General features: G+C 47.0%; 1 protein-coding gene across 1 annotated transcript in view; it reads right to left on the bottom strand.

The window, feature by feature from the left end:
* The window catches only part of malrd1 (MAM and LDL receptor class A domain containing 1), a 130,610-nt gene that overhangs the window by 83,846 nt on the left and 32,383 nt on the right, over positions 1 to 14,381 (bottom strand). Inside the window, exons 6-10 of the mRNA XM_071329042.1 lie at positions 12,793 to 12,930; positions 12,124 to 12,282; positions 11,259 to 11,364; positions 10,028 to 10,401; positions 9,354 to 9,817 (exon numbers count right to left, since the gene is read on the bottom strand). Of these exons, the coding sequence (XP_071185143.1) occupies positions 9,354 to 9,817; positions 10,028 to 10,401; positions 11,259 to 11,364; positions 12,124 to 12,282; positions 12,793 to 12,930 (1,241 nt within the window). The remainder of the gene's footprint in view (positions 1 to 9,353; positions 9,818 to 10,027; positions 10,402 to 11,258; positions 11,365 to 12,123; positions 12,283 to 12,792; positions 12,931 to 14,381) is intronic.

Here is a 14,381-nt window from a genome sequence, read left to right as displayed (position 1 = left end):
TTTCTTTTTCAAATCTGTTTTGGAATTCTGACTGCCCAAACAGCAAGTTACAAGTGACCAAATTGAATTTGTGTGTGTTCAGACAGCAGTCATTTGCTATCATGGCTACGCTAGTTGTCATAGTAACAATGGGTGTGTGCGCAGAAGTGTAGGTTGATTGGTGGTGGTGCTCATGCTTTTTTATCACTCAGAGGTTATGTAGCTAGCTAAGGTGACAACAATGCCTGCCATGGACGCTTCCCAGTTGTTTTGAGTGTTCAAAATCATACTGTAAGGGAGATCACGGGACTTCATTTCCAATTCTTAATCTTACCTCCACTTCAAGTTAAACCCCATTAGCTATAGTCAAAATAGCCATGGCGGCCACAAAAGGCAACATTACATGTGACATTTTTAGCCGGACTCGAGCAATAGCCACGGAAAAAGCCTCCAAGAAACAGCTAGCTTCAGAAAAAACTAGCCCCATTAGCCAGGAGCATGAGAACACGTCCCTTCCCAAGGCCCAACAACTGCCAACCTCATCCTCTGTTGAAGACATCCTTTTATTTATTTTATTTTGGCTGCGAGAGGGATATGCCCTATAGCCTAACCTAGGCCTACTAACGTTTTATCTTAGAGAGGAATATGCCCTATAGCCTAACCTAGGCCTACTAATGTTTTATATAAGAGAGGGATATGTCCTATAGCCTAACCTAGGCCTACTAACGTTTTATATGAGAGAGGGATATGTCCTATAGCCTAACCTAGGCCTACTAACGTTTTATCTGAGAGGGATATGCCCTATAGCCTAACCTAGGCCTACTAACGTTTTATCTGAGAGAGGGATATACACTATAGCCTAACCTAGGTCTACTAACGTTTTATATGAGAGAGGGATATGCCCTATAGCCTAACCTAGGCCTACTAACGTTTTATATGAGAAAGGGATATGCCCTCTAGCCTAACTTAGGCCTACTAAGGTTTTAGCCTTCTTTTATTTCACATTTTATGTGAAGTGAGAAAATTAACCATTTACAGCGTGTTATCTTGTCTGTAGAACATATAGGCTATTTGGCAGACACATCAACAGACCTAACGAGAGGATCAGTGTGTCAAGTTGATGTTGATGTGTATGTTTGCCTTATTATTCTGTTGATATAACAAATAACTTATCCTATAGATTCCTCTTAGGGATTTGTTCCCTCATTTCTGTTTTTTTAATTTAACCTTTATTTAACTAGGCAAGTCAGTTAAGAACAAATTCTTATTTACAATGACGGCCTACACCGGCCCAACCTGGACGACGCTGGACCAATTGTATGCCGCCCTATGGGACTCCCAATCACGGCCGGTTGGGATACAGCCTGGATTCGAATCAGGGTGTGTGCAGTGACGCCTCTAGCACTGAGTTGCAGTGCCTTAGACCGCTGCGCCACTCGGGATTAAGCCTATGTCCTTTGGAGGATTTATTTGTAGGCTGGGATATTGCTTGTACTTACTTTATTTCTCCCTCTCTTTTTTTTTTTATCCCATTTTCTCCCCAATTTTCGTGGTATCCAATCGCTAGTAATTACTATCTTGTCTCATCGCTACAACTCCCGTACGGGCTCGGGAGAGACGAAGGTCGAAAGCCATGCGTCCTCCGAAGCACAACCCAACCAAGCCGCACTGCTTCTTAACACAGCGCGCCTCCAACCCGGAAGGCAGCCGCACCAATGTGTCGGAGGAAACACCGTGTACCTGGCCCCCTTGGTTAGCGCGCACTGCGTCCGGCCCGCCACAGGAGTCGCTGGAGCGCGATGAGACAAGGATATCCCTACCGGCCAAACCCTCCCTAACCCAGACGACGCTATGCCAATTGTGCGTTGCCCCACGGACCTCCCGGTCGCGGCCGGCTGCGACAGAGCCTGGGCGCGAACCCAGAGACTCTGGTGGCGCAGCTAGCACTGCGATGCAGTGCCCTAGACCACTCTCCCTCTCTTTTTAACTGTGGCCTGGACGGATGCTACATTGTCACTCAGTTAATGCGGGGCGGAGAGGATGAGGCATTGTTCGCATTTTTCGGAAACAGAATTGTGACTAAGTTTGGGGTTAACAGATCCAACAGGAAACAATATGTCGAGTTGTTTGGGAATTCGGCTGGGGTGTTCAGAGATTGTTCTTTTTTTAAATTTCATGCGATCGCAGCTGTAACTATTATCCACCCATGCCCAGAGATGACTTGCACTAGAGTTTGATAACTGTACAATGACTTTGGCTCGTACCTTAGATCTACTGACATGGAACCGCCATGGGCTAGGTCCTGCAATAAAACGGAAAAAGATACTATGTGCTCTCAAAAAGGAAAAAGCAGACATTGCGCTATTACAAGAAACACACCTCCTGTGGTGCCAGTTTAGCGAACACGCTAAACTGAGCAGAGCTTGGGTGGGACAGGTGTATTTCTCATCTTTCAAATCTAACAATAGAGACACAGCCATACTTATCCATAAGCATGTTCCATTCATAATTGACAAAAACATATCTGATCCAGAGGGAAGATTTACTATAATAACTGGGTCACTGTATGGGCAACCAATTACTATCTTAAATATATATACGCCCCTAACACAGATACTCCTTCATGTTAAAAATGATAACCCTGTTCAATGAGCATTGTGTTTCTTTTGGCAGACTGGAGATTTTAATTGTGCCCTCAACTCAACTCTGGACAAATCATCTCAAGTCCCCACCACAAACCCTAGATCGGCAAAGATGTTGAACTCTCTTACTAAAGCGATGGGACTGATAGATATCTGGAGAGAGACTAATAGCTCATCTATGGACTATACACACTACTCCGATGTCCATAACACCTACTCTCGTATAGATGACAATTTTATCCCAGTGAATTTCATGACTTCTGCCACTTGTACAATCGAACCCATAGCACTTTCAGATCATGTCTTTGTCCGACCTCTGCTTTGACCTCTGCAAAAACATCCCGAGGTCAAAGAATTTGGAAATTCAACACCTCCGTGTTATAAAACAAAGCATTCCATACATTGGTCACTTCATGGACAGACGACTACACACAAGACAACAAAGACTCTACTGTTTCTCCGGCCACAATGTGGGACGCTCCCAAAGCCACACTAAGAGGTTATCTAATTGCATATGCTTCCTCTAAGAAAAAAGCAATGGAAGCACACAGGTGCAGGTGCTTCCAAACAATCAACAGACAGCTCCTTCTGGAGTCAACTAAAAGCAGCCAAAGCCAAACTAAACTTGGACTATACTCGAGAGATAAAAAAATATGTTTTCTTCACCATGAGTGAAGAAATACCATGAGTATAGCAACAAGCCTAGCAGATTGCTTGCATACCAGTTTAAAAAAGAGCAGTCCAAGCATGCAATCATAACAGAAGATGACGAAGTCACTTACGATCCAGATAAGATACATTTGACTTTTCATGATTTCTACTGCAAATTATATACTTCTGAGAGAAAACATACAGAAGCAGAACTCGCTTCCTTCATAGAGGAATCTCGCTACCAAAACTATCGGAGACCGACCAAGAAGATCAACTCCCCCTTCACTCCCGAGGAGGACCGAGAGGCAATTATCTCCATGCCACCTAACAAGTCCCCAGGCCCAGATGAATTTCCCAGAGAGTTCTACAAAGCTTTTTGGTCCCAGCTTAGCCCCATTTTCATGCCAATGCTGGATGGTTTTTGTGAAAACTGAGCTGTCCCAGACTCTATGTACACAGCTCGCATTACAGTGTTGCTCAAAAAAAGACAAGGACCCTCTATCCTGCTCGTCCTTCTAGCCCATAAGCTTGTTGGTTTTCGACTACAAAATAATTACCAAATTGCTCGCCAAATGACGAAACACTTTTCTTCCCAAAATAATAAAAGCGGACCAAACCGTCTTTTTGATATTATAGATCATGTAAACGCACAAAAGACCTCTGGCCTGCTGGCTTCACTGAATGCTGAGAAAGCGTTTGACAGGATGGAGTGGAGCTTTCTGTTCTCAGTCTTAGAAAAGTTCAATATGGGCACCAAACTTTAGTAAATGGATGAAGTCCCTATATTCTCATTCAAATGCCATGGTGTCTACTAACGGTCTGAACTCACACAGATTCCCTTTGAGATGTGGAACAAGACAGGAATGCTCGCTGTCCCCCCTGCTCTACTTGTTGCGGGTGGAGTTGATGAGGAGCGATCCAAGTATCATGGGGGTTTCTGCAGGCGGCCTTTAGAACAAGATTTCCCTCTACGCAGATCATGTCTTGCTCTACATATCCAACCCTGAGAAATCCCACCCTCCCATTTTAGACACAATTGCTCAGTACGGCAAGTTGTCAGGATATAAGATATATTTGAACAAATCCATTGTTTTCCCTTTCAATCTTCGACTCACCAGCTCTATGAAGACACTCTTCCCGTACCTTGGAATCTTTGTAACACCAGACCTGAATTGCCTTTTCAAGGAAAATGGTCTCCCACTCCTGGATCGAATCAAGAATGATCTCCTAACCTGGATTTCCCTCCCAATTAGCTTAGTCGGAAGAATCAATGCTATCCAGATGAACATCCTCCCTAGATTGAACTATTTATTTCAGATGCTCCCATGTTATCTCCCAGTTTATTTTTTCTAAACAAGCAACCAAAGCATCACTAAATTTATATGGGGCAATAAAAAACCTAGGATCAAGTTCTCCATTCTATCGAAACCTGAATATAAGAGTTTTGCACTTCCCGGCCTTCAATTGTACTACAAATCCACAACATGTTAACATGGATCACAAACAGACAAGACTCAATGTAGGTTCAGATAGAGGCCCAATCCTGTGGTCCATTGCCCCTACGCTCAATTACATTCAGGAATAACTTTAGTGAAGTGGGCAACATACCCAAAACCTTTGTGATTTACAATGTCCTACTTGCATGGAAGGACTGTAAGAAAATACCTTGGCATTTCCTCACAGATATGCTCTCACTCACCTATAATATGCAACCCGGACTTGCCCAAAGCCCTGAGTGATGCCAACTTTCATCTTCGGCATACTCTAGGGATTAGGACCATTTCAGATCTGTTTCATCAGAACACAACTATACTGAAATCCTTTCAAGAGTTCTGCAGTGAATTCAATGTGCCAAGATCCAATTTTTTTTCAAAAACATCTTCATATTAGACACGTCATTTCCTCATTCACTTCCAAGGGGAGCTTTGGAGCTCAGCTGAATGAAGTCGAGACCCTTCTTGCCACAGCACAATCCACCAAAGGCAAAATCTCCTATATCTATAGACTCCTTTTTGAGAATGTGGGCTCCTCCTTTACCCCTTTGAAAATAATCTGGGAAAAGGACCTTTGTCTGACTCAGTGAAGAGTTATGGGGCGGATGTTTGCGACAGGGTATACTGCTCCTCTACTAATATAAAAAAAAATATATATATCTTTTTTTTTACAGATTTCTCTATAGAATGAATACAGACATTTCTCCTGATTGTAAAAGATGTACCTCTGAAAGTGGAACTTACTGTATATGCATGTATTTTGGAGTTGTAGAGAGATGATCAGATTTGGGCAATCCATACATACTGCTGCACAGAACATACTAGATGTACAGTTTGATATGACCCCGTGTCTCTATCTTCTTAATGTCCAACAGGACTTTGTTCTTGATCCAGACAGAGAAAATGTGTTTAGGACTATCACATACTGTAACGGCAGATTTCCTCCTCTTCGTCTTACTAACACGAAAGACAAACACCCACAAACACACACGTGAACCCCGGCTGCCTAAGTATGATTCTCAATCAGGGACAACGATTGACAGCTGCCTCTGATTGAGAATCATACCAGGCCGAACGCACAAAACCCCAACATAGAAAACAACACATAGACAACCCACCCAACTCACGCCCTGGCCATACTAAATAAATACAAAACAAGAGAAAACAGGTCAGGAACGTGACATAACCCCCCCCTCAAGGTGCGAACTCCGGGCGCACCCCCTAAAACTCTAGGGGAGGGTCTGGGTGGGCGTCTGTCCGCGGTGGCGGCTCTGGCGCGGGACGTGGACCCCACCTTAACAATGTCTTTGTCCGCCTCCTTACTCGCCCCCGTGGCCTCCTCCTAACAACCACCCTCCATGTCAATCCCACTATACCAAAGGGCAGCACCGGACTGAGGGGCAGCACCGGACTGAGGGGCAGCACCGGACTGAGGGGCAGCACCGGACTGAGGGGCAGATCCTGGCTGGCTGGCTCTGGCGGATCCTGGCTGGCTCTGGCGGATCCTGGCTGGCTGGCTCTGGCTGGTCCTGGCTGGACGGCTCTGGCTGGTCCTGGCTGGACGGCTCTGGCTGGTCCTGGCTGGACGGCTCTGGCTGATCCTGGCTGGCCGGCTCTGGCGGATCCTGGCTGGCCGGCTCTGGCGGATCCTGGCTGGCCGGCTCTGGCGGATCCTGGCTGGCCGGCCCTGGCGGATCCTGTCCGGCGGACGGCACTGGCTGCTCCTGTCCGGCGGACGGCACTGGCTGCTCCTGTCCGGCGGACGGCTCTGGCTGCTCCTGTCCGGCGGACGGCTCTGGCTGCTCCTGTCCGGCGGACGGCTCTGGCTGCTCGGGACAGACGGGCAGCTCTGACGGCTCGGGACAGACGGGCAGGTCTGACGGCTCGGGACAGACGGGCAGCTCTGACGGCTCGGGACAGACGGGCAGCTCTAACGGCTCGGGACAGACGGGCAGCTCTGACGGCTCGGGACAGACGGACAGCTCTGACGGCTCGGGACAGACGGACAGCTCTGACGGCTCGGGACAGACGGACAGCTCTGACAGCGCTGGGCAGGCAGGCAGCTCAGACAGCGCTGGGCAGGCAGGCAGCTCAGACAGTGCTGGGCAGGCAGGCAGTTCAGACTCTGGCTGCGCTGTAGAGGATTAAGGCTCTGACAGCGCTGGACAGGTGGGAGCAACTGGAGAGAGAAAATGGAGAGACAGCCTGGTGCGGGGGGCTGCCACCGGAGGACTGGTACGTGGAGGTGGCACCGGAATTACCGGACCGTGAAGGAGCACACGCGCTCTTGAGCACCGAGCCTGCCCAACCTTACCAGGTTGAATGGTCCCCGTAGCCCTGCCAGTGCGGCGAGGTGGAATAGCCCGCACTGGGCTATGCTGGCGAACCGGGGACACCATTTGTAAGGCTGGTGCCATGTACGCCAGCCCGAGGAGACGCACTGGAGGCCAGATGCGTTGGGCCGGCTTCATGACACCCGGCTCGATGCCCAACCTAGCCCTACCAGTGCGGCGAGGTGGAATAGCCCGCACTGGGCTAAGCACGCGTACTGGGGACACCGTGCGCTCCACCGCATAACACGGTGTCTGACCAGTACGACGCCCTCTCACTCCACGGTAAGCACGGGGAGTTGGCTCAGGTCTCCTACCCGGCTTTGCCACACTCCGCGTGTGCCCCCCCCCAAGAAATTTTTGGGTCTGACTCTCGGGCTCCCAACCGCGTCGCCGCGCTGCCTCCTCATACCAGCGCCTCTCTGCCTTCGCTGCCTCCAACTCCGCCTTGGGACGGCGATATTCCCCTGGCTGAGCCCAGGGTCCTTTGCCGTCCAGGATCTCTTCCCAAGTCCAGGAGTCCTGGGTTTTTGGCCGCTGCTGCTGCTGCTGTTGCTGCCCTTTTCCACTCCGCTTGGTCCTTTGGTGGTGGGTGTTTCTGTAACGGTAGATTTCCTCCTCTTCGTCTGAAGAGGAGGTGTAGGGATCGGACCAAGACGCAGAGTGGAAAGTGTCCATAATTTATTATAAAATAAACTGAACACTACAATGAAACAAATTAACAAATAGAATCCAACCGAAAAACAGTCCCGTGTGGCACGAATACTAACACGAAAGACAAACACCCACAAACACACACGTGAACCCCGGCTGCCTAAGTATGATTCTCAATCAGGGACAACGATTGACAGCTGCCTCTGATTGAGAAACATACCAGGCCGAACGCACAAAACCCCAACATAGAAAACAACACATAGACAACCCACCCAACTCACGCCCTGACCATACTAAATAAATACAAAACAAGAGAAAACAGGTCAGGAACGTGACACATACTATCACTACCTACTGTGGGCTTCTAATTCTTCTCCTACATTTAACATGTTGATTTTCTTCCTCTTGAAAAGCTCACTTATAACATCTGCAAGAGACAGCCCAGGTTTGATAGATTGGTCTCCACTACACAACTATATTTCAAAACTGGACAGAGTGAATGGGGTGATTAGAGAAATGTGTGTATATACTGTACATGTTTTGTAAGGTGCTGCAAAACAAATTCCTTGCTCGTTGTCTCAGCTAAAGCTGGAAATAGCTATGATCACAGATAGTGCTGCTGCAAATATGTTTTTGTTTTTGTTTTATTTATTATATTATTTATGTCTGCCACATTTGAATGTGGAATGTGTTTTGTTTGTTAATAAAACTTTAAATCTTAAAAAAAAAAAAAATCATAGTATAAGAACACTTAAAAAATATGCAACTTTCAAAACAAGTCCTTTTTGACTATCCACAGCAGTCAACTAGCTAGCTAGGTAGCTGTTACGCTTTCTAGCACATTCACTAATTTGTTTGTAAACAATTAACAAGCCCGTTAGCTACAACTTGTTCTTGTCAAAAATGTCAGAGTAGCTAGCAAGCAACAAGATGTGCCAAATAACAGTCTAAAAACCACTTGAGGACTAATAAATCAGATCAAGTCGCATGGCCAAGAATCAGATTTGTATCTGATTTCAAACCACCTACAAAAGTGGTTTGAAATGTCGATTGAAATATCTGATTCAATGTGCTTTTTTGGCTATTCAGACTGCAGGAAAAAGAACAGCTTCCAATCAGATATGCAAAAAAATGGGCTTTAGAACCACAAGGAACTCAAGTGAAGACTTTTTTTAACTACAGCATGCAATTTGTGTTGTCCGATTGGAAGTGAACAGTTGACCTGCTGATGTCAATGTGGACTGTTTTCGGTTGAGTCTCAGAGCAGTGACGGGCATCTCTTTAGGAGGTACAAGTGTGGTTTGATAGCAGAAACACCACTAAACCAACCATCCCTCAGAAAGGCTCACCAGACGACAACATCAATAAACCATCACATATAAAGATTCTCTCTGGCACTAATTTGAAGAGTTTTGAATGAGTTACCTATAGGTTTGCAAAAGAGGGAACTTTCCCCAAATTCCCTGTTTGTCCAGAAATCCTGATTGGAGGATTCCCCAATTTCCTGCTTATTCCCTCCTGATTCCAGGAAACGTCCAATCTGGGATTTCTAGAAAACCTGGGAATTTTGGGAAAGTTTACCAGAATTTTGCAACCCTAGTTACCTGGAAGGGCTTGGCGCTGTTGAGGTAGAGAGTTTTCCTGTGCCACAGGTTGCCCTGGTCGCCGTAGCGCACCCACAGCATGTGACCGTGGCCGGGCTTGGTGGTCCTCATGTACACGGCCAGGCGGAACACATGAGACCCAAACATGTGGTAGTGGAAGCGGAACACACAGGGGTGGCGGGGGCCTGTGGCGAGGCTGGGCATTCCGTTACCACGGTTCAGGGTAGGCTGGAACACTGGGCTGACCAGCACAGCCGTGTCCTTAAACTCCTGGGGGGCAGAGGACTCGATGTACAGGTAGTGACCGTTGACGTTGCCCAGGGTATGGTCCTTCCAGGGGCCAGTTTGGAGGGTGGGTGTTGGGCCCTGGATGTGCGTCCAGTCAAAGATGTCACCTCCCTTGTGGCTCTGCTCCTGGGTCCAGCTACACAGTCCCTGTTCAAAGTCACAAATCAGCTCAGCGGCTGAGAGAGGAAGAGATGGAGAGGAAGACAATATTGACAGAGAGAAAGAGTTTTCCTGTTATCGTCCCACAAAATATGGTGCTATAAGAGCCAAGTGCTTAGCCAAAACGTTCCTATTTTGTTGTATGTTCTAGTATCTCACACATATACTGTACATTCTATTTTGATTGTATGGTTGCCTATGTGTCTGTCTGTGTGAGTATGACTCACAGCAGTCCTCCTCGTCCGAGCCATCCCCACAGTCGTCCACCAGGTCACAAAGCTGCAGGTGCTCCACACATGCCCGGCTCCGCAAGCAGTGGAAGTGGGTGTGGCTGGGGCACTGCCCCGCCTCCACCGCTGGGGGCAACAAGCAGTTCTGGAAGCTGATGTCGTCCAGGGCGGAGACTCCATCAAACACGCCCAGGCTGAGCTTAGCCAATAAGAACTGGAAGGGCTGAGTGATTCGGCCCAGCTGCACCGTGACCCGGTTCCAGTGGTTCCCTTGGTTATAGAGGGTTTGCCACAGCACGGTGGTGTTGTCCATGCCAGCGATACGCAGGTACATTTCTGCAGCCCCCACCGAGATGCCTGAGTTATAATGCCTGGGTGTGTGGGGGTAGAGAGGGATAATAGTTTGCGTCCCAAATGGCAAACTATTCCCTCTATAGTGCACTACTTGGCTCTGGTCAAAGTAGTGCACTATGTAGGGAATAGGTGGCCATTTGGGATGCAGTCATTACATACTACTGATACATAACAGCCATTTGACCAGGCTGATTTGCAACCCATCACAGTTTTCTGTTGAAGTGTACTTCATTTCTTGAGATGAGGTAATGATTTGTCTAGGAATGATAATGTAACATGCCGGACATTAAACGTGAACATTTCTGCTTGCTCTGGAGAAAACGAAATTGATAAACCCTTGAACTGCAATTTTCTGACAAATGTAGCATTCCAATCATCCAAAGGAAATATACCATCTGTCTTCTGACAGGGATGTTAAACAGCCATAAAAGTGTCATAATGTGACCGATTCAGATGCACGTCTCACTACTGACTGAAGCTACGTAATGGGATATGCTCATAGAGCAAAAAGAGAGGGAGAGAGAGAGAGGCAGAGCTAGTGAAATACTGCACTTGAACATCTATAACTCAAATTGGCAGTTTTAAACAGCAGAGCTTTAGATAGGCATGTGATATATCTACAGACCAATGAGTTCAGGAGAAATTCAGCTTTATCTCAATTCATGCCTATTTTCTTGAGAGAGACAGCGGTAAATATTTTGTATGTACCACAATGTCACGGTGCCCCATAGAGAAAGTGAGCTACTGAACTGAGATAATCACAAGCTATACCCTGAGGCACCCCAGTGTGGAAATAACATCAGGCCCATTACTGAACCATGAGGAATGGAATCTTCTAATGGCGTTTGTAAGATAACAGGGTCATCATCCTCACCAGAAGGTCATGGTGCACCCAGAGGCTGACTGGCGGTACTGGGGGCCCCGGAGAAAAGCCTTCTGGGAAATACTGCTACTGTTCTTCAAGACAAACATAAAGTGGCCTGGAATGAGAAGGGAAAGCTTTTCAAAACCAGAGGCAGAGGAGAACTTTACAACAGCATAAAAACCTGAAAATAGCAGAGCTGAGAGAAATGGACGGAGAGAAGGAAGGAGGGGGGAGAGAGGGAGGGAGGAATATAAAAAATATATCCCATATAAAAAAAAACATGAGGAAGAAACCATAAACGTACAACAATTAACCTGATTACAAAAAAATATATATTTGAAAATGCAGAGGAAGAAGAGCACGTAAAGTTTGGGAGTGGGTGAAATACTGCGCAGAGGTGTGTGGTTTTTAATACCAGGCGGGGGAGATGTCGATTTCCCCTCTATTATTCAGATGGCTGAGAAAGCGTTTCTCTCTCTCCAGACGCCGCTGCTCTCTCCGGCTCTGTACTTACAGAATCACCAGCCGGGGCATTTTCTGAAGAAGTGATTGATTTAATCTGTGAGTAATATTATTTTATTCTGCCTCTTATTTCCAAACCGACAGCATCGAGCCGACACCACACAGCCTCTTATCGGGCAATCACACCTCTGTGCTTATTCCATTAGCTCGCTCTGTGGGGGGTGGGGGAGATAACTATTTTCAGACCGCAGTCGCAGTGTTGCCTAGCTCTGGTTCAAGGTGCTAGGTGCGATTTTCTGACACTGATGCTGTTAGGAAGCAGCACGTAACACCCTGGACCAGAGCTAAGCGTTACTCTGCTGTGTTTGGAGTGTTGTGTGGTCTTGTGTTGACAGCGACACCTCCCTCCTACCCTGGCTGCTGTTGGTGGAGTGGTCCAGAGGAGGGATCTGGCCCTGGTGGTCCAGTGGTACGGTCACTGCTGAGCCCCTGACCCAGTCGAAACCATCGCCCTGGGCAAAGCCATACTCATGCCAGCCACAAGAGTCACTCTCAAAGTCACAGAAGGAGCCTGGGTGAAGAGAGAGCATATGTAAGTAAGTGTATCTCAAGCTTGCTTGTGTTATTCTCTGGGATTTCGGTGTACTTTTTAAACTGTAGTAACGTTTTACCGCAAAATAAATCAAATCAACAAGACAATGGATTCAATGGCATCTAGCAGAGGGAGGGTCAATGCCATCTACGTTCCAGTCAATGCATGGATTTAAATGCTTTCCTACGGTGAAATTCAATAGGAATGGAACTGACCCCCTTTCTGGCCTCCGGACTACATTTGACTAATTCATAGCTTCGACTACATTGGACAATGAAGAAGTACTCTTACATCAAACGTCAAAAACCTGAAGGATCAAACGTGATCATTACTGATATAGCCTACAACTGTAGCAGAAAAAATGATGATAATTGAAACTACAAAAAGACATAAGCTTGAGCACAGCACCTGGGATACGCCCAGGGTTGTTTATGGGATTTGGAGTTTGGTGTGTTTGTTACTTGGCATTTTTGGCAACAGGGTTCTTACGGCAGCTGGCTTCATCCTCCCCGCCAGGACAATGTGGGGTGAAGTCACACACCTTGCCCTCATCAATACACTCCCCACTGACACAGGTAAAGGAGGAGGGGGGGCACAGAAGGACTGGGGACAGAGGAACACTGTTATCTGGGTCTGGGAATGAAAGCAGATAAAGAACATAGAAAGGAAGGAATACACATATCACATGACAAGACAATGCTATTACTGGTAGCAGTACACAATGTGGACTAGGGACAGTGTAGAGGCCTTTCAGACAGTGTCCCAAATGGAATCTTATCCCCTATATAGTGCCCTACTATAGGCCCTGGTCAAAAGTAGTGCACTACAGTGACTTCAGAAAGTATTCACACCCCTTGACTTTTTCAAATTTTGTTGTGTTACAAAGTTGGATTAAAATTGATTTATTTGTAATTTTTTGTCAACGATCTACACAAAATACTCTGTAGAGCTTTGAGGGCACTAAGGTGTTGAACGCTGAGCTGTAGTCAATGAATAGCATTCTCACATAGGTGTTCCTTTAGTCCAGGTGGGAAAGGGCAGTGTGGAGTGCAACAGAGATTGCATCATCTGTGGATCTGTTGGGGCGGTATGCAAATTGAGTGGGTCTAGGGTTTCTGGGATAATGGTGTTGATGTGAGCCATGACCAGCCTTTCAAAGCACTTAATGGCTACAGACGTGAGTGCTACGGGTCGGTAGTCATTTAGGCACATCGGCTGCGGAGAGCGTGATCACACAGTCTTCAGGAACAGCTGGTGCTCTCATGCATGTTACAGTGTTATTTGCCTCGAAGCGAGCATAGAATTCGTTTAGCTCGTCTGGTTGGCTCGTGTCATTGGGCAGCTCTCGGCTGTGCTTCCCTTTGTAGTCTGTAATGGTTTGCAAGCCCTGCCACATCCAACGAGCGTCAGAGCCGGTGTAGTACAATTCGATCTTAGTCCTGTATTGATGCTTTGCCTGTTTGAGGGTTCGTCGGAGGGCATAGCGGGATTTCTCATAAGCTTCCGGGTTAGAGTCCCGCTTATTGAAAGCAGCAGCTCTAGCCTTTAGCTCAGTGTGGATGCATCTTGTAATCCATGGCTTCTGGTTAGGGTATGTAAGTACGGTCACTGTGGGGACGACGTCATCGATGCACTTATTGATGAAGCCAATGACTGATGTGGTGTACTCCTCAATGCCATTGGAGGAATCCCAGAACATATTCCAGTCTGTGCTAGCAAAACAGTCCTGTAGCTTAGCATCTGCTTCATCCGACCACTTTTTTATTGATCTAGTCACTGGTGCCTCCTGCTTTAATTTCTGCTTGTAAGCAGGAATCAGGAGGATAGAATTATGGTCAGATTTGCCAAATGGAGGGCGAGGGAGAGCTTTGCATGCGTCTCTGTGTGTGGAATATAGGTGGTCCAGAGTTTTTTTCCCCCTCTGGTTGCGCATTTAACATGCCGATAGAAATTTGGTAAAACGGATTCAGGTTTCCCTGCATTAAAGTCCCCGGCTACTAGGAGCTCTGCCTCTGGGTGAACATTTTCTTGTTTGTTTATGGTGGAATACAGCTCACTCTGACTGTGGTGGTATGTAA

This window comes from Salvelinus alpinus, chromosome 10, assembly GCF_045679555.1.
Source record: "Salvelinus alpinus chromosome 10, SLU_Salpinus.1, whole genome shotgun sequence".
Taxonomy (NCBI): domain Eukaryota; kingdom Metazoa; phylum Chordata; class Actinopteri; order Salmoniformes; family Salmonidae; genus Salvelinus; species Salvelinus alpinus.
Note: the sequence above shows the minus strand (reverse complement) of the source record. Positions and strands in the feature narration are given on the sequence as shown.